Here is a 26982-nt window from a genome sequence, read left to right as displayed (position 1 = left end):
AAGAATTTGGAATAAAATACATCTCTTTTCAACTAAAACACCAACCCTGTCAGATTAGATTCATCAAACACTTTATTCATGGGAAGATTCCCATGAAGACGTATTAAGTCTCAATGGGAAATATTTTCAGTGAGGTTTTACCTAGTAGAAAATACCCCTGATGTTGGTGGAGTTTTGGGGTTTTTTTCACTTAGTTTTACAATCTGCCCAGGGGTTAATTCAAGGAAAGCTACAAGCTGATAGTATGGGTGATAAAACCAAATCAAACAGTTGTTATTATGATAAGTGTGCACCTGCATATTTAGGAAGCTGAAATGTATTTCCTGTTAGAGGTAGAAAAAATTACTATTATTTTTGCTTTTGTCATCCTGGGCTTGAAGTTATGGGATACTGAAACTCCCATACTTCTATAAGACAATGTTGCAAAGTGTATTCTAGTAGTAAGTTGATACAGCTTAGTATTAATTGTCAGTTTATCAGATTGCCTTGCTGAAAGCTTCAATATATACATTCAAGATGTCAGTGACTGCCCTGTCTTAAATGTTCCCATTCTGAAATTATTTGACTTCTTTCCTCTTACATGTGAAGCACGCAAAGCAATTTTATTGCTATATAAAGTTCAGAAATGCATTCCTGTAAGCTTTATATACATATTTAATCTTTCTTTTATGTATTTGTTTTTTCTTTTAGTAAGTGACGGAATAAACAACACTTTCCTTTGGATGGATTATACTACCTGTGAACTACCTGTTACTCTTTCTGCAAGAATAAGAAAAGCCCTTCACTTTCAGTTGTTAAATAACACCAGCTTGAGCACAAAAAGCTTCTGAATGGCTCACGCTCCCAGCGGACCATCAGTTGAATGGGATCAGCACTTCTCCTACTGAAATACCTGAAGTTAAGGATTTGGAAAAGAGGTTTTTGCAGACATGACCCACTTACAAGCTGGACTTAGTCCAGAGACTATAGAGAAAGCCCGCCTGGAACTGAATGAAAACCCAGACATTCTGCATCAGGATATCCAGCAAGTCAGGGACATGATCATCACGAGGCCTGACATTGGGTTTTTACGTACAGATGATGCCTTCATCTTGAGATTTCTCCGAGCCAGAAAGTTTCACCAAACTGAGGCGTTCAGACTGCTGGCTCAGTACTTCCAGTACCGCCAATTAAATCTGGATATGTTCAAAAACTTCAAGGCTGATGACCCAGGAATCAAACGGGCTCTGACAGATGGGTTCCCGGGGGTGCTGGAAAATCGCGACCATTGTGGCAGGAAGATTCTTCTGCTTTTTGCAGCCAACTGGGATCAGAGTAGGTAAATGTAGATAGTGTCCTTATCTTTTTACATACACTTACACTCAACTTGTAACTGAATATTTGTGACCGTACTTGAAGCAGCAAGGCCATTTTCCGTAAAATATTTTGTAACCGTGAGTCCATTTCACTAAAACTTTGGTCTGATCTGATCACCTCTCATTCTTCAGACGTAACACCATTGAGAGATAAGGGCATATTGGTGTGTCAAATAAATAGCCCATAGCTTTTTCTGTAAGTATTTACAGTTTTTAACCAGATAGTGTCTGCTACAAATACATTAATACCTATTCTGTAGTTCCTTCAGTAATATCACAGACTAGCTGAACAGGTTGACAGAAAGCAAACGTCGCAAAACATATGGGGGTTCTCATAGCAATTCTGGTGCAGAAGGAACTGACGATATTTATCCTGTCTCCAGACTTCTTAACAGATCCTTTTTTTTTTTTGTTTTAACCATTTCAGGAATTACAGCCTATGTTATGAGATTTCCACAAACTGTATCATAATTTCTACACACACTGGTTAGTGTATGCTTGTTAGTCTGATAAATGGGAAATTCATGAAAAACTTATTTCCTATTCAGGTCATTTCTTTACAGAATAGTATGAACAACGGTATCTCCCAGTATCAAATGATGTCCTTAAATGTTAATGTGATTAGTCAGCTTTCACTACCTATTTGAAGAGAAAAGGGGCTAGTCCAGGAACATGATGTCCCCTCCATCAGAAGTCATTCCATTCCATTTTCCCTGCCTTCATGGTGAGATGGAGAAATGTAATCAACTGTAGGATTCCCATGTGTTCTGCTGATTTTTGATAAAAATCAGATCAAAGAACAAAATTCAGATTCAGGTTTTGAGTATCATAAGTTCTGATGAGTTTCAGGCAGGATTTTGTCTTGGCACAATCTAAAGTTGTCCATGAAAGTATCTCATCCTTAGGAGTCAATAGGTTGGAGCTTTGAATTTACATTATAGAAATTGTTAATGAATAATACACATACGTCTGCAATTTTTCATGTTTGTTATTTTCTGGGAAAATCTTTCACCTCCATGTGAAAACAGAGTTCAGAAGCATTTCTGATTTTCCTCTGCATGTAGAGATCTCGTAAATAAATCTACCGAAAAAGTTACAGAAATACAACTTTACATATGCTAAAGTATTTGGTGAAATCTCGCACTGAAACCAGTGGTAGAAGTCCTACTGACTACAAAGGGGCCAGCAGCTGATCTGCCGTCTTTCTGAACTGTGAGCTTGCCTTTCTTCCAACCACTAAACCCTTCCCTTAGCAATTGGCCTGGAAATAAAGAGGAATGAACAGGTATCCTGAATTCGTAGAAAGTATCAGCTTTAGAGGACAGAAGCACTGTGGCTCTGCTGGTTGCATTAAGGGATTTAGGTATTATATAGAGCCAGCTTTGGGTTTCTGATCCCTCAACAAAATGAATCCTTCTGACTGATTAACCTCGTACATCAGGTCCTGCTCTTGGAAACCTGTGAGTGTGGCTGTCCAAGGCTCCTGCAATGAGATTTTGACAGAACATTGACTCCTGTCAGATTTTGGCTCAAATTTTCTGCAAGTCCTTTAATATGCATCTGTGCACATGTGTCCATGTGTGTGTGCGCAAAAAGCAAAGTGATCTTGCATGCAAGATACTTTGTTTCTGAAAATGTAATGTTAACCTTCCAAGAGGAAAGGCTGAGGCAAGTAGTGTAGGATATACTTTCCTAAAGCTCCTCCATGAAATTAAAAACCAAGTGCAAATTTTATCTTTGTTCAGCCACTGAAGCTCAACTCCTCTTTGGATTCAAATGACAAGAAGTGTCATTTCTGTGGGCTTTTATCGGGATTGGGGACAGGATTTGGGCTGTAAGTAAATAGAGAGATGACCTCTTCCTTTTTTACTGTCTGAAGGCATCAAGTGTTAAGGAAGAGGACATTATGAGTGCAATATCCTATTGAGCAGCAGGGAAGCAGGTTATTGACAACAGGTTATAATATATTTGTATATATTTCACAAAAAAAACCCTCAGACAAACAGGCATTATGTGTATCTTACATACATGTACCTTGGGCAACCTTTCTATTGGCGTGTCTTCAGTGATGGCAAGGTGGTTATAAATTCACATTTCAGGTGAATGCTAGCGCAGTCCATTCATATGATGCTGTGATGCTGACAAGCAAGAGTAAGAGCTGAGCCTTCAGCATGCCTTTCCTAACTTTAACCTCATTTGCAGCTGGCTGTATCTTCTGTATGAGTAAATCGTAATTTATAAGGGATGATGTATAAGGAAATCATAATTTATAAAGGATCATTTAAAATCAACGTAGCTATAATCCATAAACTGATTTTCAGTTCAGACGTTCTTACCATTTATACTCCTGGGAGTATGGTGGCTGTGGGGATTACACGTCAAGGAGGCAGAAGCAGCCTCAAAACTTTTTGGTCTTACAAATATATTGATTTTCAAAAAGAAAAGTCTTTATTTGTGTAATGTGACTGCTTGGACAAATCAGATCCAAGATTTTTTTAAGGGCTTCCCTGTATCAAAGATAAAACTTCTATGTGAGCTTTTAGAAGCATTTGTAATTTCATCTTCAAGAATGTAAGAGATAGATCTCTAGAAAACTAGGTTTTAAGTTTCAGTCTCAATATTTTCAGCTTCAACTTCCAGCTGCTGGATTGTGTTAGTTTAAAGGGACCACAAAAATATGACAGCTTCCCATGTTTGTACTTGTGTGTCCCGACCATGTCATCTTTTAACCTACTTTTGAATTCACTGAGGATGCGGCACTGGAGGGTGAGTTACTGTGAGGCAACAAGAAGATAGTACATTAGCTACTCTACAGCAGTTGTTCTTGTGTTCACTTTTAACCATGGTGAATGTAAAACAGCTAACCCACTTTTCCTTGAGGACAAAACAACCTCGTGTTTTCCACAAGGTAAAGAACATATTTGTGGGCAGTCAGCACAGCAAAGATAATGTTCTGTAAAGTATTGCACTAGCTTAATGTCTTGCAATATATTTATGCTGCCAAAGCTTAAATAGATTGAAATTCTGTACTCTCAGAATTAGAAAGATTTTCCAGGTTGCTAATACTCTTCATCATTCTTTTCTGGGCCTTTCCTGCCATTTTAGCGATGCTGCTAATGTGCAGATGGATGAACTGAATGCAAAACTTCACTGATAAACCATCATGTGATAACACCATCTCTGCTATTCCATAGTTCCCTCCTTTTAGACACAAGATTGTCACTGTTTTCTTAGCTACTCTATCACATTTTGAGCTCATGTTCAGCTCAAACCTGCTTCCAAGTTACTGTTTCCTAAAATACAAACACCACTGATAAGTGTGTCATACATTCTCATCCATAATGTGGGCACAGTCTAGCATGTGATTCACGCTTTTCTGCAGAGCTAAACCTGTCCTCCTCATCAATTATCATTGCACGGGTTTTGTGACATTTGCAAAGTTCACTGACAAGAATTTTATTTTTGCTTCCACAACATTGAAAAATATAACGATTATTATTTTGACCAAAACCTCCTTGATGACTAGCAAAAACCACAAGGAATGATAATTCTTATTGCCAAATCACTAGCTGAGCTCTATCATGGTGCCAGGGTTTCATTCAGTTAGCACATGCTGCATTGGTTCCATTTTGCTCTATTTTTAGGCAGGTTTCTTAAAGATGATGTCATCACTTTCTCTCTAGGTCCTGCACAGTATATTTTGAATCTGTTAGTTAATGTTAATCACATACGATACAGAACAGAAAACTTCAGAGGTATTGAATAAGTGAAAATGAGCAGATGGATAGAAAAGAAAGAGATCAGATTAGTTCCACACTGAGGGAGAGGAAAAATGTTGAGCTATATCACTGTACACTAGAGAGTCCACGCAGGGGAAGGACATCATTCACGTTGATCAGAGCTCAGGCCTCAGAGGTGCAGAATAATCCGACTACAAGGTGTGAACTCATGTAAAACCACAAAGACTTCACATACACCATCACTTACAGAGCACCTTGTCCTTAAATGGATATAATGGAGTAATAAAGACAGAGCAGGATGTCAAACTGATCTTATGAGGAACTTTTTTAATTAAATAATTTGCATCATAAAAAAAATCCCAGTTTGTAAAACAAATACATGCTTACATAAAAACGCGCAGTTTTGATGAGTCCTGAACCAAGTTTTCACATAAAAAAAAAATACACCATGTGCTGGATTATGAATACTCTTTCTTTCTCACACTTTTTCATCTGCTCAGTCTCACCAAACCTTAGCCCTCACTCTTCTGATACACCTTGAGTGAAACTGAAGCTTTTAAAGAAGTGAGAGAAGAGCGCCTTTTTGGCTGTTGGGTTGAGGAACGCCTTCATGAACTACCCCAGCTCTTCCTAGGTCTCCTACTGGTTTAACATACCCTAATATATCCTAGGTCTAATATCTCCTGCTTGTACAGTGGGGAGATGGGGGTTTGGGTGAAGAAGTAATTCAGCAGAAAGTGTTCACTGATCTTCCGAGTAAAGATGTTTCCTTCAAGGTTGTTCAGCCAGATTCCAATTTATTTCTGTGTAGAGAACCAGCAGAAGGACTATATCCAATGATGATCCTCTGCAAATAGGGTCTTGGGGTAGGGGGGCAGAAGGTTGCCTGTTGTCTTTTGCAGTAAAATGGTAATTAATTTCCATCTTCTTGTCTGGACTGTTGTCTTAGAAGCTGTCACATAGCTCCAAAAATTCTGTAAGTCAGTCAGATGGAAAAAACCACTGCTTTGTTTGCAACACATATTCCCAAGTCAGGTGCTAGCCATAAATTCTCTTTTATTAACCAAAGAATCTCTAATACCAGATACTCACTATTCTGTTGGAAAGTGTATTGAGATATGCTAAAGGGTAAGGAAATACTCTGACATAATGGTAAACCAACAGCTATAAATATTTTAAAGGACCATGATAGAAAAATGATGTCCTTGCTGAGAATGCTCATAGTGGTGTAATTACAAGGATATTATCATCAGCAGATCCTGTTGGTATAAATGAATATGTCTCAAATGCTGATTATTCCAATATATTTCAAGGATAATCTCAGATGCTTAATAGAATATGAAGGAATAAACATCTGTTGAGACTGATTTATAGTTACAGGCAAACTGTGGCAATAACTCAGCCCCATAGCTGTTTATTGTGGGAGATTACAGCTGAAATACGGCCAGCCCTAACGCTGGAATGATTTTTACACAGCAAGTCTTCGGGTTTGATTAGGAGGTTGTGTGTATGCGTTTGGAGACGCTTTCAGTAATGCAGACCGAGGTTGTGGTTCAAGCATTGCATTGACCAATAAATAGCCTAGAAGCACGTTGTATTAAAAAATAATTCATATTACATTATTACATTACTGAGCTAGTCTGAAAAGGTAGCAGAGTTCAGGGTAGCGGAGGAAGGAAACGTGACATAAGCAGAATACTCATTTTGAGGAGTAACAGATGTGCAAATTAAATGTTGGACAAAGAAGACGAAAAGGAGCTCTGTCTTGAAATGTTTTAATTTGCTTGGAGGCGGCAACTTAGTTCGGTTAGTACCATTGATTATGGAAGCTGCGTTTGGGAAGGCAGTTGTAGTCCTATGAATGCCAGAAGGATGACATACACAAATGACAGTCCTGGGTAAGGCTGAGAAGGAAATCAAAGAAGAGAAAGAAAATGTCTGAAAAAGAGAAAGAAAAACAGCAGCTGGGAAAGTTATGAAGCATATGTTGAAGAACAAGAGAAGGCTGACTGAAAGGGAAAAAAAATCAGTGAAGGGGGTAAGGCAATCAAACACATCGAGAGGGAAGTGCCTGGATGGGGCTGAGGGCTGGCGGAAGAGCTGTGCAGGATAGGGCCCGTGGGTGAGATGGGCAATTGCTGGAGCTGCCCTGGGGGGAAAGGGCAGAGCAGAAAGCGGCTCTGTGCCACCTCCCTCCTGTGGAGAGAAGAAACCAAATCCAATCCCCAAGGTTTATAAACCCGAGAGAAGGACAGCTGATTAAGAAAAATACGCACAGTCAAAGGCACGTACATGACAGGCACATACGCACACATGCGCACACACTCTTCCTTCCCAGGCTGACTCAAAAGACTCAAATTTTGTGTGAGGGTTTATGTCTGAGTGGCAGAAAAGAGAAACTACCTACGGTTGGGATAGCACTTGTCCCTTCTCCCTGGAACTCCTGCGTGGGCTCTGAATGTCATCCTTCCAGCTGGGTTCTGCGACAGAACCTTATAGCAGAGCTATAGCAACGGAATAGTAGGAAGGCAAACAGTATGACATCCCACTTGGCTCTTTGTCCCTTTGACCTTTGGGAACAGCTGGCAACCATGAACGAATGCTCTTATAAACAGGAGGTTTTTGAGGTGAGACTTTGTAGGAAGAGATCAGAATATTTTTTGTCAGAGCATTTCTTAAATCAAGTTTTCTAAATATCTAATATTCTGTGCAGTTTCTAACTTGCCAATCTAATTAATGGGAACTAAGGCAAATTCATGGATTGCAGCAGGACCAGCCTGCAAAGAGCCAGGGAGGAAAAAAAACCTGCAATTCTCTGACTAGCTATTTAATAGGTTATGTGCAGTAGAAACATCAGAAAAGAGTGGAGATATTGAGCTGGAATCCTTAAATACATTTTTAAATTCTAATACTTTCTTGATATATTATTTCCCCAGGCCATGATTTATTTTGCAGTTTTTCCTCTGAACTCTGAGCCTCTGTATCAATTACATTTTACATAAAAATAGTCACTTTTTTTCCCCTCACCTTGATAGGTGCTGAGCATCCTCCACTTCCAGCACCCTCAGTGCAGCACAAGGGATGCTTAGGAGCTGGTGCCGTTAGCAGGCTGGGGGATCCCAGAGGAGTTACAGCAGACAGCATGAATTCGGTGAGGATGTGCATGGTGTGAGGGGTGCTGAGCTCAATGAAACGACTGAACAACACATTGGGGTCAATTCTACCCTGCCACCACTGTCACCCTGCTTCAGGGTGCTTGTTGACTGTGGTGAGGCTGGAGGATGAGGGAGATAGCTCCCATGGTTGAGAGTGCCCTGACCATGTATCTCAGGGATGCTCTTGATAATGTGAGGGAAGAAGCGGTGCAAACACCTAAAAATTTAACAGAGCAGACAAAAGATAGAGGCCAGCAGAAAGGATGGAGGAGTAAAGACATTCCAATAAACCAGCCTAAAAATGGAATCATTAAAGCTCTTCTGTACAAGATCTTTTGCTTCTTTTGACATGGGTAAGCCAATGAAACAGGTGGAGCATCATAATTAATATGCCATGACTGGAGACTTGATTCCTAAAGAGAAGAAAATGGAATCGCTCCTTGAGGAAGAGGAAATTTTCATCTTAAATTCTGATTGCACTCTTTCAGTTTTTATTTTTAATAAGTGCAGCAACCACAGAGGCAGTAAAAAGCAACTGTCCCTTGCTCCCAGACCATGATAATCTTAGCTCTGAAAACTTCCTGGAGGATCCATTTGGAGCAGGGGACAGAGGGCAACGCCAGCCACTTAGCCTGCTGCTGGAACTATTTCCTATATCACTGCCTGTTTTCTGCCCATGCTGAGCAAACTTGCATCAGTAAAGATTAATTTTTAAGGGAAAGGTAATATATAAATCTCTTCATTGGTGCTCTTTCTTTACTGAAAGGTGGTATCACATTTCCACTTCTCCACTGCAGACACGCAGTGGATGCCACATGTCTGTGCATGCATTAACACACGCGGTGCCAGTTATCTTTCATATATGCAGTATAAATCACAGCTCCAAGAAACGTTATGATGCTGTATGATCAATAACAGTCTATTTGAAGAATGCATATGGATTATTTGTATAATACCCCATAATACATCTGTAGAGGGCCAAAATTCTGGATTTGATTGAAAAGGTAAGATTCTAAGCTACTGAATACGATATTTTTGGAGTTGATGTATCAATATACGTAAGAAGAAACATTTACTTTTCAGAGGCAAATCAGCATGTTTTCTATTTTAACCTTGCCAGCCTGCTGTGTATCAAACACCTTGTTAGGGACCTGCTGCTGGCCACTGTCACAGCGAGGATTTGGGGCCAGAGGAACCTTTGGTCTGATCCAGTAGAACCACTCTCACGTGTACTTTACAAGACATGTACTCTCACATACTTTACAAGACATGCAGCTGATGGTCTGAATTAACAAGGCGGGAAGCTCAAGACTTTTTTTTCTACCTTTTTAGACCAATATGGTTTTCTTCATTGAGATCCAGTTAGAAGCCATCCCCACAGCTTCCTTGTTCTTTCCCATAGATCATCCTGTGCTCCCTTCCACAAAGTCAGAATTTCAGCTCCTCTGGTTTTACACCACATCAGTAGACGAATTAATTCTGTACATTCAGATATGAATGAAGTAATAAAGGTGAAAAAAAGTGGTAACAAGAACAAAGCCACTGCTACTGTGTGATCAGGAACATGCACTCCCCTTGCCAGTCCTAAACCTTTCACTCTTTCCTTCCTTCTGGCTTCCTTCCACAGCAAATCCAAGAGACGCCAGTCATGTGTATTAAGTACGCACAGATCAATCTACAGGGTATATGTGGTGCCTATACCTCTTCAGAATGCTAGGGTATGTGTTAGCACAGAGAATTTCTTTTGTACAGGTATTTCTGACCAGGAAAATCCACATCAGAGTGCAATAACCTCATCTAAGGCATCTTCATCTTCTCCTGTTGTCTTGGACCTATGATCCTCTAAGCTGTTCTCACTTTCCGAGGTTTCTGAATAAGAATACATTGCCTTGTTTTCCCAGGGATAATCCTACCTGGCTGTTGTGAAAGTACAAAAGGAGAAATGTGATTTATATTGAAAGAGAAAGAGACTGCTGAAAAATCCTGCTTCCAAATGCACTGCGATATTCATTTGAAAGCTGAGATTAAAAAGGAGGCATAAACTCTGACCTAGGGAGAGACAGTAGGAAATCTTTCCATTTCTTCGGTTCTCATTTACATATAAGCAACTTTTAGGTGGCTACTGCAATTTAAATCCAGTTTCACTCCGATAAAACCTTCAGCTCTGTTTGAATGAAAGAGCTTTGCAAGTCCGGGGACAATGGCAATTTGCGTACGCTGTAGCTGCCAAGGAATGCCTTTCCTTTTCCCAGCATCTTACTATTATTCTCTGCTAAAATGTATACACAGGTTCATGTACCTTCACTTTCTTTCAGAGAATATTTTATATGATTCATTTAAAAGTAATTCAGGGTCATTTGGGGGTTTACTTCAAAAAGAGGCATATCAGATGTAGACTCCATGTTAAAAACCGAGGAGCCTTGTGGGACACCAGACGTACCTGCCATTACTGGCTGACACGTTTGTCTCTACTGGGGTCTTCTCACCTCTTGGTTTGTTAGTTAAGATATTCATGGTTAGTTAATGGAGAAAATACTGACTGGGCACAAAAGGATTTGGGGGTAAAGGATGGACGACAAATGGAATGACACAGCAAGGTGATACCATTGAGGAAGCAATGTCCCTGAGCTGTATTACAGGAATGTTGTCTGCAGGAGAGCAGTAGTTACTCACCTTCACTCACCTCAACTGACCTGTAACACAGGTACTAGCACGAGGGACAAATTTGAGCTAAGTCAAGAAAAGAACAGTAAAACAAGAAGTCTGCAAAATATGACAATGTAATAAAAGTTGAGGACAGTAAGACATGGGATCTGAATCTTCCTATATATGAAAGTTCACCTTATTAAAAGTTGGTAGTGAAAAGTTCCCCATTTCCTTGGGGATGGGAATACAGAATGAAAGCAAACGAAGGAATCTTAAGCAGAATTAGATTTCCAAAAGTTAGAACATATTTTGGAATGATTAAGCTAGTTCAGGACATGAGCAGGTAACTGAGGCACTCTGTGGACTCCTCATCTCCGGATTTTTTACTGAAGAAGCCAGAGAGAAACTAGGAGCATTATGCTGATGCAGTGCAGGAGATGTAAGAGATGCTGTCAGGTAACTTCCTATCCCGTTTCTAGGATTAATTTCGCTTTGTCGAAAGCCTCTGAGGAGGATAAACTCAGAAGGTGCTTTAAGATATCTTGCAATCTAAGAACATAAACATTATATCAGTAAGCTCTGGTATCTAAAAGTCCAACGGACTATCTTGTATATAAGAAATGCTGTGTAAAAGCAATTTTCCCATCTGGGATTCTGAACACATGCTGGATGTTTTATGCCTCAATTATATTTGAAAGTGGACAGTTTTGATATTTTATGGTGTTCCAGTGTCATTGTTAAGGAGGGCACACAATCTGTGGGCAAGGCTTACTTCTATAGGTGGTAAATTGCTCCAGTGTGAGCATGGCAGTATGACAGAAAATGAAACAAAGGGAAAAAATGGAAATAGTTATGCTGGAAGAAGTGCCCAGCATCATGAAGCAGGTGTGATTTATAGCTCAGCTCCTCAATTAGCTGTGTCCTCTGAGGAGAGGCTCTGGCCGGGACCAGGGGAGTGGCAGAGAGGAGGGGTGAAGTGCTGGGGCCGGGCGGAGGGGAGGAAGGTCTTCATCAACCTCCTGCTCCCGCAAGGTCCCACTGCACCAGCGCTGTACTCTGTCATGTGCTTTCCTACCTCTGGAATGAAAAACGGCCTGGTTCATGCCTACATTCATGTTGTGGGGCCCTTAATAGTAGTAGTACACATGACTAGATCAGAACAGCTGTACTAAAAGTCTATTTTCCGACTTTCATGAAACTATGAATTAGAAGAATGCATGGTTGAAGCCAGGGGACCTCCTTATCTAATTCTTTCAAAAGCATGTACGTTAAAGGGTTCATGCATTTCCAAAGAGCAAGAAGACAAAGATAATTCTTTTTCATAACATCTGATTCAGCAATGCGTATACTCACAGGCACGTGAGCAACCCAACAAATGCAATTATGGAGACAAAATGCAGCACTGAGACTATTCATATGCTTTACATTAGACATTTGCTTAAGTATCTTATGGTTTAATACACTTCTGCAGAAATGAAACCAGTGCACTTACTTGTTAACCACTGTTGGTTAATACTAAAACTGCAAAATATTAACCAAAGCTAAGTCAACTGAATGCAGGGGAATGGAGTGGTAAAGAGTTCTGCTGGATCAGAGGGAAAAACTGCAGAGTCCCTGGATTCACTCTGCTTTCCATGTATTTTCGTGGGTGAAAGTAACTGCAACATGTTAGGATTCCTCTTGCAAAGACTTGATTACTTGTAGTTTTTCTCTGATATTGCCATAAGACCTTTTTAGTAACATTTTTGTGAAGTCAAAACATTGGCTAGAGTAAAGAGAAGTATGTACTACAGTTGCTTTTAAGCAAATGAATTCTGCTGTTGTAACACATGTGTCGTAAGACTGTGCTTAGATCTATAGGAATGGACTTTCCCTGCATAACTTTCCCCTTTCAATACAGTCTAAACTGTGAAACAATAACAGACAAAAAAGAACACCTGATGTAGTAGTAACAAACCCTGCAATTTTAACAAGTCATCCCATGATACAACATTATAGCTTTTATACATTAAATTTCCAAAAACCACATCTTCCCTGTTATGGTGCAAGCATCTCCAATGCCATCTCCTGAAAAGTAGGGTTTGCTAATTTTTAAAAAGACTTCAAGTTGCAGCTATTCCAATAAAGCATAACATGTTCATGGTAACACCCAATCCCTTACTTTCTTAACATCAAACCAATTATATCTCAAGGGAAATTAATTGTGGTTTCCTGTTTTTATAAAGCTTTTTTATGGGAAGGAATAGATTAAAAATTCAGGTATTTCTTTGTAAACAAGCTCATACCAACGACTGCATGCAACTGTTCTCCAGAAAACTAGAGGAAGTAAAGAACAAAGAGTGATTTATTTGTTCAAGACTTCCACATTTACCTCTAATACTGAAGTTTTCCTTTTGGCATTTTTCTCGAGGCCATGTAACCAGACGTGCTGTGGCAGTGTCTGCTGATCCTTTTTCTGCCTCTTTTTGGCTGACTTTTGACAAAACAGGGCCTCCCTGCTGCCTGTATCTTTATTTCAGTGATCACTGCTGCTTGTGTTTGAAGTAAAGATCACGGTCCTTGCAACTATCTGGTTCCAGAGCCGCCTCCTGCAAATACCAACGTGGAGTCCGGCAGGACATCGTAGTGCATTGAGTTCAAAAGCACAAAAATTTTGTCTATTATTTTCCGTACTTAATTGTTACATATGTTGCTCCATGAGCAATTATTCATAATTGAATGAGTGGTGATGAGTAGTGACTTCAATTAATCAAATTTCTTCAGTAATTCTCTGTATGGACTATGTCAGAATTCTTATTAGAAGTGTGAAAAGATTATTTTGAATTAATTATATTAGCTTCACAAAAAACAATACAAACAGAAATAGAAGGCTATAAATCATTACATTATCAATGTACATTTTCCAGTTGTTTAGAAACCTAAAACGCAGCCCTTTCCCCCTGAAACAGTTACATTGATAATGTGAAGCTAATATAATTAATTCAAAATAATCTTTTCACACTTCTAATAAGAATGGTTGCCAGAAGGCAGAGACTAAACATCCACACATATAAATATACTCTATTGTACAGAGGTTAGGGTGATTTAGGAGGTTGCTGATAACTTCGGTAACAAGAAATTAATGAAGCTTTTATTTCAGAATCCCTAACATTGCAATTCACATGAAATTCTGTTGTCAGCTCATCTGAATTTTAATCAATTATAAACCACTTGGATTGTTTTTCACTGGCAATTCCGGAGCAAATTTGATAGTCTGCCAAAACAATGACATAACTTTAGTATTCCAAGGCAAGCACCACACCACACCTGCAACATCAGTCTGTACCCTACTGGGAATTGCTGGCATCTACCACAGAATGGTACTGGCTTCAGAGGAATAAGGAATAACCAGGCTGGGCTTCCTTTCTCCGTTACCATATATTCGATACAAGGCTCCACAGTTCTATTTCTGCCACCTTTGGGATCTGTACTCAAACAGCTGTTACACAATAGTGATGTCAGTATGTGACACAACCATCCACCTCGTCCCATCCAGGAAAAAGCCTTCAGGCTGCTAGAACATGGAATTAGCAATCTTGATTAAAAGGCAGAGTTTATTTCAGAAATTTCAGGTTTCAAATCCTGATGATGAAATACAAGTAAAGCACTGATTAAATGTTTCAGGTAGATTACCTATTCTTTCTTTCTTTTTTTTTTTTTTAATAGGGAAATTATGTACCAAGCCACTGCATTCACAGAAATTGAAATAGTCAGAAATTATGAAGTATTGGTGTTAGAGTTTTAAAATACGCTTATTTTTTCCCTTTGTGATTATGGTTTCTGAAACCATACTTAAAAAATTGATTATGACCTATTTTGTCCACTGATCCTGCACAGGGGACATTTTGAGAACAACTATAGTCCTGGTAGATTCTAATTTTTGATTTGCAGCCTGCATTTTAATATTTTGGTTCCATAATTACCTCATCTGTTTTGAGAAAGCCAGTCTAAACACTGCTGTATTTCTAAATGAGCTGGGCCAGTCGCATTAATTTGTTCAGGATACTGCTTTGGAAAAATTTCAGGGGAGTCCTTCTAGGCTCACCTTTTTTCCCGTTGTCTTGCCATTCTCTCAGAAAACCATATTTTGCATCTTCAAGGCCAACAAAAAAAAAAAAAAAAAGACTTGTTTTGTCAAAGAAACCCCGTACATCCCAGGAATTCTCACTTACTCACTTGCAAAGCATCAGGTGCTTGTGGCTGTCTCTAGATCTGAACATTTTTTGTTCCTCTTACCCAACCTATTCTGCATAAGTGGTAATAAAATCCACAGAAAAAGGTTTTCATCTTCCGTTAGGCAGACCTCTTTTGCTCCATTACGGTCATCCATACGAAAATACACTTAGTCAAAGGCTAGTAATGCTACGTAGTAAAATGCTGATGAGACTTGATTTCTGCATTCGGTAATTCCCCTTCAAAAGGAGCAATTGCCTCGCTCACTGGAGTCATTACAGAAGCAGTTGTCATTCATACTGCCTATAGAATTAAATTCCTAAGGTTTCCACTGCAATGTGGTATGATTCAGACTAATGGTGTCTTCTGTAACTTTTGTTTTCTATTAGCTACTTAAAAAATTCATTGATTGACATACTAGGGAGTCATGTGTCCGTGGAATCCAGATCCCCCACAGCTCTTTTCCACACGAGGGGTCTGATACCCAATGAAGTTTGAGACAAGCCTGGAGAATGTAAGTAAGAAGACATACCTTTTTCTAATTCCACTGGTAACTTTTGAGCAGAGTCCTCATTGTTGATTGGATCGCATCACATTTTTATCTTTAAAGATTCTATAAAGTCTGGAGTCTTTTACATATATGGCTTTGTTTACACTTTCAGTGGATATGTGGGGGGAAAAGAAATCTGCTTTCTTAGGGGGAATGATTATTGCTATTCACTCCTTCACTTTCTTCAGTGAAGTTGTATGACATATGATTCACTCAAAAGTGGCTAGGGTGAAAACTGCTCATTTTAACTGAGCTTCATGAACCATAGAATCATTAGAACCGTTTGGTTGGAAGAGACTTTAAAGACCACCCAGTTCCAACCCCCCTACCATGGGCAGGGACACCTCCCACCAGACCAGGTTGCTCACAGCCCCATCCAACCTGGCCTTGGACACTTCCAGGGATGGGGCAGCCACAGCTTCTCTGGGCAACCTCTGCCACTGCCTCACCACCCTCACCGGGAAGAATTTCTTCCTGGCACTGCATATGCCTTTCAGCGTAACTGTGCAAAGCAGTTTCTCTGTGTCTGACAGCACTATGATCCTGTACATTTTTAAAGGTCTTCTCTATTTCCAAAATCTACGCAGGTTCATTTTTTGCTGGTCCTCCTCCCCTACTCAGTTAAATCATTATAGCAGCTTTTCTTCGTTGTTGTTTCTGAAGACATCTGTAGTTAATTTTTCCTAGACTACTGTCTTAGGAATCTTCATAGAATCTGTTTTGAGTTCCCCAATGATCTTTTCTACATCAATAATATCAAGTTCCTCCATCTTGTCAGCTATATCAAAGTTGGCTATTGTTCCAGTGGGAAACCTCTTTGATGTATAATGCTTGACACATCTTTTCATTTGCTTATAAGAAATGATTAGAATATTTTCGTGTCTGTCTTTTACTAGCCCTGAAGTGCTCCAACTAAAATAATTTATAACCCTTTTTGTGATTGACATCAGTTTTGTACAACTTTTTAACATCTGCCACTTTCACTGCCCGGATTTAAGTTCAGGCATAAGCATAGTTATATGCTTATTTGCCTGATTTAATAGCCATTTTAGGTGTTTATTAATATATAGTTGCGTTTCTATTTTTTGCCACTTCTTCTCATGTCTTGATAATCTCTTACCCAATATCCCTGAGGAGATTCAGCTTTGATTATTTGCCTTTGGTGATGACATCCCACACGGCTTCATCAGTCTGCTCTTGCTGTTCCAGCAAAACCCTAATATGCTCCTCATCAGACAGGCATAGGGACTGCTGAGTTTCTCCAAGCTTTTTAATAACATCATTATTTTTATATTATTCTCTATATTATGGTAGTTAAAATACCATTTTTACTGGAGAGAGGTTGTAAGTCTAGAGACTGTGATGTTTCTGATTGCTTTCTTTGCAAATTATTTCTGTTTGCATTGGTGCCATTGCTGCTCACTACCCATATGTGCTCTACATTTCTCTTTCATTCCTCCTAAAAGGAGAAAAAACCCATGATCTCTCTATCTCTCTATTATACCATCTGGTGATACCAAAACTACTTTATAAATCTGTATGTGAAGATATACGTTACTACCACAGGATGATCTTGCCAATGAAGATAGGCTACTACACCGTTTTCCACCAGCTTCATGTGAACCATTTCTAGATGTGCTACGGCTACGGGGTCTGCAACAGTCTGTGTGCGCGTTCTTTTCACAGAGGCCAAGGGGAATGTCACACTGACTTAATAAAGTCCACTGGGATGCTGTATTTTTCTTTTTCTTCTTCATGTTATGCTTTTGCTAGGGGCGTAATACTGCACAACGGTCACCTTCATGCACAGTGCCTGGAATTTCATGTACAGAGCACTACCCATAACTCGGTCTCAGTTTGCTGCGGCTTTTCACCACGATCGGCTCAGCTCTGCCCTTCCTACGGGATAGATGGTCATTTCTTGAGCCTGGTGCAATCTGCTCCTGACAATCTGCGCTCACTTAAGTGTCCGGTTTTCCTATGTTTTTTCTGACTTTTTTTCAGCCTGTAGAATCGAGTGTACTTTCCGTAACTCCATACACACAAAAGGGGACCCCTCAGCAGAATCTTTTTCAAAATATGGGCTGCTTTCACAGGCAAGTTTTGACTCTCATCTGCCGAGCACACCGATTGCACACTATCTGTGGCTCTAAAAACCTGAGATTCAGATGGACGGAATTTCTCCTCTGACCTTAGAGCTTCATAGAGATTTCAGACTAGGTACTAGAAGGGAAGAGGTGACTTCATGCATACCTTTTGGGTTCATTGTCAGCTTATGATTACCAGCTGAAAATCCATTGCTGAAATTTCAACCACACAGAAGGAGTCTGCTTCTCAGCTGGACAGTTAAACTTTCCAACAAATATAGAGAAAAGTGAGTTTCTGAATGAACTCCCAGCCATTTTTCAAAGCTTTCTGGATCGATGTGTGCTGTGTGAGTAACCAGGTGCTGTTTGAATATCCATGAGTGATAATATGACTTTTGTAGTTCTGAACTCAGCACTCTCAGAATGCATGCATTGGTGAGCAGTTATTTGATTTTAACTTTACGTTTTAACTTTAACTTTACTATTTGATCTAGTCATCATTGAGGTCTGCTGGAAGAATGGCTGGTAGCAACCAAAGGGACAATTAGATAATTTTGTTAGAATTGTGTAAGGTAAAATATGCAAATACACCATTTAGTTAGCTAATAAAAAATATTCCTGTGAAGTTTGTTTTAAAGTCTTTTCAGAAAAGTTATTAAATACACAGGTGAATTCTTACCTTGCAGGTAAAAGTGGCCCTGATACTTCAGGCAGAGAGTAGGACTTGTAAGTGGTAAAATTATGTTATCATAATGCCCAGCAGGATTATTCTTATGGCAGATATTGGTGGGGTAACTGGTGATGTGACAAAAAGTAAACGGAAAGTTGTGTAGGTTAGTGAATATTAGCAAAAAGAAGAGCAATGAAAGGAATTCATGAGGGTTATGAACAAGTGAGGTAATCACATCAGGAGGGAGCAAAAAGTCCAGGGCTGTTTCAAATGGAACAATGTTGAAGATGCAGTGGAGATATAGCTAGAGGAGATAACAGTGCAACCGCATAAAGAAAACGTGACAGCAGGGAGACGGAACCGGTGCTGCCATTTGTACCTTCTTCTAATAACAGAACAAAGGAGCTGTATAATTGTTTTCTGTGATTAAATAGTAGCTTCATAATGTTCAAAAGAAAATCCTTTCCCTTTCTGTAATGAAAAATTAACTTGTGGCACACAATGATGCAAGAAATTGAACAAATAGCTCAGCGTGATGCAAGGATGGATTGCAGTGCCAAGAGTGAATAAGAAAAGGCTATGCAATCACACAGAATAAAATAAAACAACAGAGGTCATCAATCCTAAGGCTTCTAACCATAAACCATTCATGTGCCAGCATTTGTTTTGTTCGTTATTACTACAGCTGTGCTTTGAGGCAACAGTATCACAATAAGGTCACGATAGGAGATTAAAAGCTAACTCTCAGACAGTATCCTGAGCCTGTTCCCACATGTCATCTCCTAGATTTCTAACCGTGGTGACCACTAACCTGGAACCACCACAGACCCCCGACAGTGCTCATGCTGGAAGGTACCCTTTGCCCATCTTCCCCATGCTCCTCGCAGCTGCATTTGGGACTATCCACGCAAATTACTGCAGTCGCTCCGCAGAATTGATTTATTGATTGCATTGAGGGGTTGTAGAGTAGGGCTTTTAATAATTTCCACAGTATCATAACACACTGCCGGTGATTGTCACTTAGTCCTTCTCCACAGAGAAATTCACACAGTGTGCAAGTGCGACATTGCTCTGGGTACTAAAAAGGCAAGGATATCACCAGTGTGCAGCTCGGAAATACTTCACTCCTGAAGGAGTAAAACAGATCCACAGCCAGAGGAACAGTCATATCGCATCTGAGATTCAATTCTGGCCTTTCCTTTCAGCAGCAGGCCGCAAAGCAGAGCTGCACATCCCTCCTGAGGGGCTTCACCGATCGCTGGGTTGCCCTCCTGCACCCACATGGACTCCTTGTGAGCCAGCACCGAGCTTGCGCCGTGATGGGTTGCAATCTATTGCCTGCTCCGTTTGCAATCAAGTCTCTGGAGAGCTCAGGGAGGGTTGGTTTTTTTTTCGAACTCTCTGGAGTGTAACAATTTTTATGCTTTATCTTGGACTGATTCCCTGCTGGTGGATGGTGTGACACGTCCCTGGGCTGAGATAAAGGGAAGAGCAGGCATCGCCTCCCCACTCCAGTGTAGGTCTCTGGTGGAAACTGGTCCTACCAGGGGTCTAAAGCGCACCGTACCTCCCCAAGCACAGGGGCTGCCAAAGTCCCTGTTTTTCAGGCAAATTACACATAAGAAAGGGTCGTTGCACAGCTGTGTTAACGTCAGGGACAAAGTATTTGTTTGGTAAGGGTGCCCACGGTATGAATGAGTGTGTGTAGGAGGAGATTCGTAACACAGACTTGAATGTGGAGCGTGTAATTCAGGAGCTATTGGTTGCTATGGAGTTCAACTGAAGTGGAAAGTGACAGCAAAAAACCTCATAACACTTCTATATAGAAGAACCTCCAGCAGAAACGTAACAAGGGGAATATTTTTATATCTTTAAGAAAGCCACTGAGAGGCAATTTTTGCATGACAAAAGAATAAATGGATGCAGTTTCTTTCTGCAGGCTGGTACATTTCCTCTTCCCTGGCAATGGCAGAGGCTTTCCGAGTTTTTTTATTCAAAGCCGGCCAGATATCTGTGGGTGATTGGCCTCCGTTCAGTTATAAGCTAAGCGATGGATTTCTAATGTAGTTAAATACAGTTCAGGTCTCAGCTTAGTCCACGCTATTCTTTGTATGCAGTGCATTGTTGGACTAAGTACTTCTGAAGTAAAAAAATCAGTACACTTATCTACCCAGTCTGTTATCCTGGTTGTAAAGTTACTTGGGAATATTATTTATAGACTTACACAGATGCTGTGGGGAAAAAAGTCGCTATCTTTTCCTTACAAAACAGGAGAGATGCCTGTCTGAAGCTGACATACTGCAACAACCAAAGATAGCTAGGCTGGGTGTGACAGAAGAATAATTTGGAGTTATGACGTTAACTTAATGCAACCTGTGTTGTAGTCAGTAGGAGTTTTATGTGCATATATCCTGGCTCTACAGAGAAATTTAAAAAATCTGTAATTTGGGCATGACAAAGAAGGGGTTGGTACCTTACAAAGTAAGAAAAAAATCTCATATTGTTGTGTAAGGATTGCTCTAGTTTGCATGCTAGTGAATTATTCATATCTTTGGGGCTTACGAGTTTAAATGGCTTTGAATTGTTCTATGAAGAAAGTTACCTACGGCTGGTCAAAATATTTGTTGTGAACATTTGCTGTGAATGCAACCCGTTTTCTCTGTGAATCACAGACAAGCCTTGCTAATCTCTGCGCACATACACGGTACGCAGACCTCAGACAGATGAGAGAGACACGGCCTTTTCAGCGGATGAATCAGCTATGAGCTCCTCTGTTTGACTGTTCATCTTCTCTGCTGTAGGATTAGTCAAGTGAGTCACCGTGTTTATTCACGATCCTTCATTTTGCAGTTATTCTTCCTGGTTATTTTTCAGCCAAGGGCTGCCCTGCATTGTGCAGGGTTCATATGAGGGGCCTTTCATCAGCAAAAGGTCATAAAACGTGAAGATCAGGTCTTGCAGTGGTTGGACTGACTGCCATTTCCCTCTGATGCCAGAGAGGCAGGGTAGCTACTCATGAGCATGAGTGTGAATCAAGACACGAATCCCCAAGGACTGTCTGTCAGTAATTTCCAGTGCTTTTTTCAGCAGAGGTGAGCCTGAAATTTCTAAAATAAAAACATGCATTAAAAAACCCAGATGTTTTCTAAGAACATATTAACGGAAGTTGGGGCTTTCTTATCAATACTTCATGAGTGGAAAGGAGAATTTAATCTGCTGAAATAAATGACTTCATATGATTTATGAACACAGGTTCAAAACCCAATGCTGACTGGATTCCAAGGGCTTTTCCATGAACAGCATACCTTGGCTGTGTGTTGGAACAATTGCAAACGCTCCTTCCTGGGTTCTCCCTCCTCCACCAGCATTGATCTGCTGTGTTATTCACATCTCCCTTTCTAAGCCTTTCATAGAACCACAGAATCATAGAATCATTTAGGTTGGAAAAGACCCTTAAGACCATGAAGTCCAATCATAAACCTAGCACTGCCAAGCCCACCGCTAAACCATATCCCTAAGCACCACGTCTACATGGCTTTTAAATACCTCCAGGGATGGTGACTCCACCACCTGTCTGGGCAGCATCTTCCAGTGCTTGACAACCCTTTGGGTGAAGAAATTCTTCCTAATAGCCAATCTAAACCTCCCCTGGTGCAACTTGAGGTCGTTTCGTCTTGTCCTGTCACTGGTTACTTGGGAGAAGAGGCCAACCCCCACCTTGCTACACCCTCCTGTCAGGTCGTTGTAGAGAGCGATCAGGTCTCCCCTCAGCCTCCTCTTCTCCAGACCAAACCCCCCCAGCTCCCTCAGCCGCTCCCCATCAGACTTGTGCTCCAGACCCTTCACCACCTTCGTTGCCCTTCTCTGGACTCGCTCCAGCACCTCAAGGGCTTTCTTGTAGTGAGGGGCCCAAAACTGAACACAGGATTCGAGGTGCAGGCAGCTTCTTCAGCTTTGATTAGCTCAAACAGTTTGGGGCAACTTGAAGGTATTTTTCAGATCCTGCTTCTTTCTGCTTCCTCTTCCGTGCCTTACTCCCAGTGGGAATTCTCCTTGCAGAGCCGTGCCAGCTCTTCTCCCACTAGAAGCTAAGTGTTCATTTCTGCTCTCCGTTGGTGATTTACTGTGTGGGGAGGGAACAAAGCAAGATGTGGTCTCTTACCTGATTTGTATCTATGCCATGTTTGCAGATTGCTAAATGTTATTCAACTTTGGTCACTTTTTAAGTATTACAGGAGAGAGGCTCTTACCGCATACTAACTTAGGGATGTTAAGTTGAGTTGTTCGCATCTGCCAAGATAATGACAGTGGTCCAAACTTTGTTGGTCTGCTGTCTTGTGGGACGGTCCGGATTTTTAGTGACAGTTTGGTTTTGCTTACTACCAGACAGTCTTAATGGCTTCAACTGCCAGTACTTGTGTACATTCATGCTTTTAACCATCTGAATAATCCAATTAATGTCACTGGCATGCCTAAAACAGAGCCTGTGGTTAACTGTTCAGAGACAGTAATGTCAAAAACCTTTACGGATGCTATCTTCTCCAAAATGTATCACTTTCTTGCAGCATGTCTTATTTGACCCCTTCCTTTCCAACAGTCCCTCAGCTTTATTATCCATGTATCTCTTCAAAATGACTGGTGGCAGAGACATGCAAATAGATCATTTAATTTCCCTGCAATGTCTTTATCCCCTTTAATTGTTCCCATTGCACCCTGGTACTCCACTGAGCCTTTTGATTCTCTCACAGCCTGCTTACGCCTCTTATAATTAAGTAATTTCTTCTTATTTATTTTCATGTTATGCCTTTGGCTAATCTCCCCACCAAATCCCTCAGCTAAACCATCTTCATTTTTGTTTTACATTATTGTTCCCTACCACTAGCTTCTGTTGGGCTAACTTCCCATTTTCCAAAGGATATTCGAAGAGCCTCTTTTGCGGTACCTCTCCATTCAGCCAAGGCGGATAGGCATTCTCCCTCCCTCCTCCTTTTTGTCTTTCTGGGCCTTGTGCAAATCTTTTGTAACTCATTAGTGGCTCGCTTCAGTAGGCTCCACGCTGAATCCTTACGGCACCTTACACATTTCCCCTTTGTGTAATAGTAATTTATTTCACTTTTTTTTGTGTGTGTGAGAGGGTTAAACTACTGGGGAGGGGTGTTGGAGGAGGGAAGGGAACATTAAGCAAAGGAACAAAAGAGATGGACTAATAGAAAGTGGTTCTGTGTTCATGTATAGAAAATGGTTTGGATGCAAATCAGTCACACAGCTGAATGGTTTGTCTCAAAGCCTCAAGATTAGGGAGCAGAGGGCTCCAGCCTCAAGTGGCACTCTGTCTGATTTCTATCCAGACCCTGCATTCACAAATCAGCGTGCCTGCAAACAGCCCACCTGGAGGACTTGTGTGCTGCTTTCGTGTCTCCTTGCACTCATCTGAAAAACCTCTTTGTGTTACTTTAAGTTATTTCCTACACCGTGTCTTCAAACTGCAAATACATATGGGGGGAGGGATCTGGGCAGGGGACAGCCACACTAAGAAAACTGGGTGCCCTATCTCCCAGGCAAATAGTAAAGTACAGGGAAGTACAGGTGAGTAATTGCTTGATAACCTGGTAATTTATGTAGACACTCAAAGAACAACTGGAATTCCTCAGCACGGAGTCTGAGAGGAAGAGTTTGCACTCAATCAAATGAAATGTTTCATTGTGATTTAGAGTTTAAGTGGATTTGTACGCACTCTTTGCACACAGCCCCACTGAAATCATTATACAGCCTTTAAAAGCACCAGAGGTAGAAGGATCATTAATATCAGTTTGGATGTTCTATTAAGCAAACTTCTTCCCACAAATGAAGGATGAAATCTTTTCTTATCCCAATATGGCCCTGTTTTCGCACCTTCAGTAATAACAAGTATTCGGTTCATTTTAAGGTTTGCCAATGTGGGGTCAAATTGAGCTCTGGATTAGTCTGTCTTCCCCAATCTAGCTGAAGAGTCCATCCATGAATGATGACATCAGGCTGTGTTGATGCCAACAAGAGAGTAGAGAAGGTTGGCATGTGTGTGAGGACACATTTGGAGCCACTGCACAGCTCTGGGAGCTTCCACAGGGAAGTTCTTGTGGAAGGCTGACCCCCTTGAAGAGGGATGCTGAGGTAGAGTAGTCTAGGATATATTAAGTAGCTATGGTCTTGGGGTGCACTCGCTTTTTTCATCACTGAAAGGTTAGTAATCTGATGCTACTGCTTGAAAGTCATCACCTGTTTCAGCTGGGCAGTGGGTAGTATAACCCTATCACAGTTTTTTTGAAATAAATTTAGACTAAAACCAAATGTCGGTTGCCAGTCCAATCAGTATGCCTCCACCTTACACTGCTAAGAAAAGAACTCCTTCCGTTTGTCTGTTTAGCACAGCTTCCCCATAGGATTTGAAAAAGTCAGGGTTGTCCTGTTGCTGCAAATGAGGGAGGGGTGGTCTGGTACCCAGCAGCAACTGAGTAAAATACCTTTAGGCTCTATGTATTGCAACTCGCCTCAGCAATTCTACTTCAGAGAAGCTTCTAACTTTTGCAACTCACAGCTCAGAAACAGCTTTTTCAAAGGACTGTGTCTTTAGAGAAGGAATGTACATTTCCATTCGAATCCTGCTGAGAGAAACGAGAAAGGATAAGAAAACACTTCAGCATTTACTTCTTATAGAACTTTATCATGTGTTGCTGCCGTTCAGGGGCAGAGGTCTTGATGGCAGAGAAGTTTGTTTTGACTGCTCATAGGCTTTTTTTCTCCGAGGTAGAATTTGAAACAACGCCCTTGTAGGCTTAGACGACTTGTTTTAAATTAAAGAAAACAGCAGAAAAGGGTTAAATGAAAATCTCCATGGGAGAACATGGTGTGAACCTTCCCTATAACAGACCTCAGGCCTCAGCAAAATTTGAGAATTATGCAGAGGTAAAGCAGACCTCTACAGCAGTATGTCACAATTTCATTTTACGCAAGGTTAAGTTGTGCTTTCTGAAGCTTTCCTTGCTGGTTGCTCTCTAAAAGAATCTGTTGTTTCTAAATCATCTTAATAGGAAGGAAAGATGAGGAGAGGGCCTGATTCAGCTTACTCAGGTGTAAATATGGAATAAGTCATTAAAATGTCCAACTCTTGCTTTTGTAAAATGCATGAGATGGAATTAGAGAGCGGCCCAGGCTTCTCAGTACAGACTTTCACATTAAAGAAAACATTTCAACATTTTTTTTTCTCTGTCACTTGCTATCTCCTTCAGGGCCTCCAAGGTTTCTAATTATTCTCCCAGAGCTGAGGGAAGCCTTGCAGCCAGCCTGTTGGTAGCTGCTAATTAATAACGAGTTCCCATTTTGAGTGGGTGCAGCTATTTTTCATGTTGCATTTGGTTCGCAGAAATAAGGCAACAGTCAAACTTTGTTGTGCAAAGCCTTGCATCATTCCCTCCACTGAAGGAGGAAGCCAGGGAGCCTAGCTGTAACCGTACCATTTATAATAATATTGTACCGATTTATTTCCTTTTGTGATTTTCCTCTTTATAACAGAAAAAAAAAAAAAAAAAAAAAGGAGGAAAAAACCCCAACCAAATGAAAACAAACAAAAAAACTGGTAAAATATATCCAAAGGAGCAGGGGCTTAAACTGATAGCTTGAATCTCATTTCACCACAGATAAATATTTTCCTAAAGTAGCTTAGCTACTATCTATTGTAAGGAAAAAAGATTTCATTCAGGGTTTATTTTATCCACCAGTGAGCAGGACTTATCACACCAAGCAGAGGAATGTGAGTTTCAGAGCAGGAGGTCTGTAGTGACACCTCTGAAACAACTCTCTCTTCAGAAGAATTCTACCAGAATAAATCCCCGTCCCTCATTCATGCCCCATCCACAGCAAAGTATCTTGAGGTTTGAAGATAACTGCAACCTTTGTTCTTTTTTTTCTGCTTTGGCTTTAGGAACTCCTTCATAGACATCCTTCGGGCTATCCTACTGTCCTTGGAAGTGCTCATCGAAGACCAGGAGCTTCAGATAAATGGCTTCATTCTAATTATAGATTGGAGCAACTTCTCCTTCAAGCAAGCCTCCAAGCTTACGCCGTCTATCCTCAAACTGGCCATTGAAGGGTTACAGGTAGGTGGAGGGTATCATGTGTACCTGCAACATTTATTGCTGCTGACAGTGATTTTTGCCTCATCAGGCACTGGGCAGAGTGAAGGGTGGAGAAAATAATCCAGAATTCTTTAGTGTCCCATCGACTTGCAGCAGAGATTGATTTTCAGACATTTAATTTTGACTGTCTTTCGCTTTTATTCCAGCTGTAAATCAGTGTAACCAATATGTGTGTTACTAACTGCAGCATTAAGAAGGAGGGTTAGAGATTTGAGGTTTAATCTATCAGAGAATTTAGGGGGATTAAAATCCAGGAACGTCTGCCTTCTGGAGTGTGCCATCCTCATGCAAGCACATCTGTTGGCAGAGGGAGGGTGGCAGGAGAAGAGAGCAGCTCCATCAGCAGATGGAAGCGTGCTGTCGTCTTCACAGGGATGTGTTTGAGTCAGAGGGAAA

General features: G+C 40.7%; 1 protein-coding gene across 1 annotated transcript; it reads left to right on the top strand.

Moving 5' to 3' along the window:
- Positions 1 to 929: 929 nt before the first annotated feature.
- On the top strand, positions 930 to 26547 carry LOC104162855 (clavesin-1; the record flags this gene model as incomplete). The annotated part of the gene is made up of 2 exons (XM_009701684.1): positions 930 to 1318; positions 26373 to 26547. Coding segments are annotated over exons 1-2 (564 nt in total), but the record flags the coding sequence as incomplete, so codon positions are not given.
- Positions 26548 to 26982: the final 435 nt, after the last annotated feature.

The sequence above is a fragment of the Cariama cristata genome, unplaced genomic scaffold (assembly GCF_000690535.1).
Source record: "Cariama cristata isolate BGI_N322 unplaced genomic scaffold, ASM69053v1 scaffold18796, whole genome shotgun sequence".
Classification (NCBI taxonomy): Eukaryota; Metazoa; Chordata; class Aves; order Cariamiformes; family Cariamidae; genus Cariama; species Cariama cristata.
Note: the sequence above shows the minus strand (reverse complement) of the source record. Positions and strands in the feature narration are given on the sequence as shown.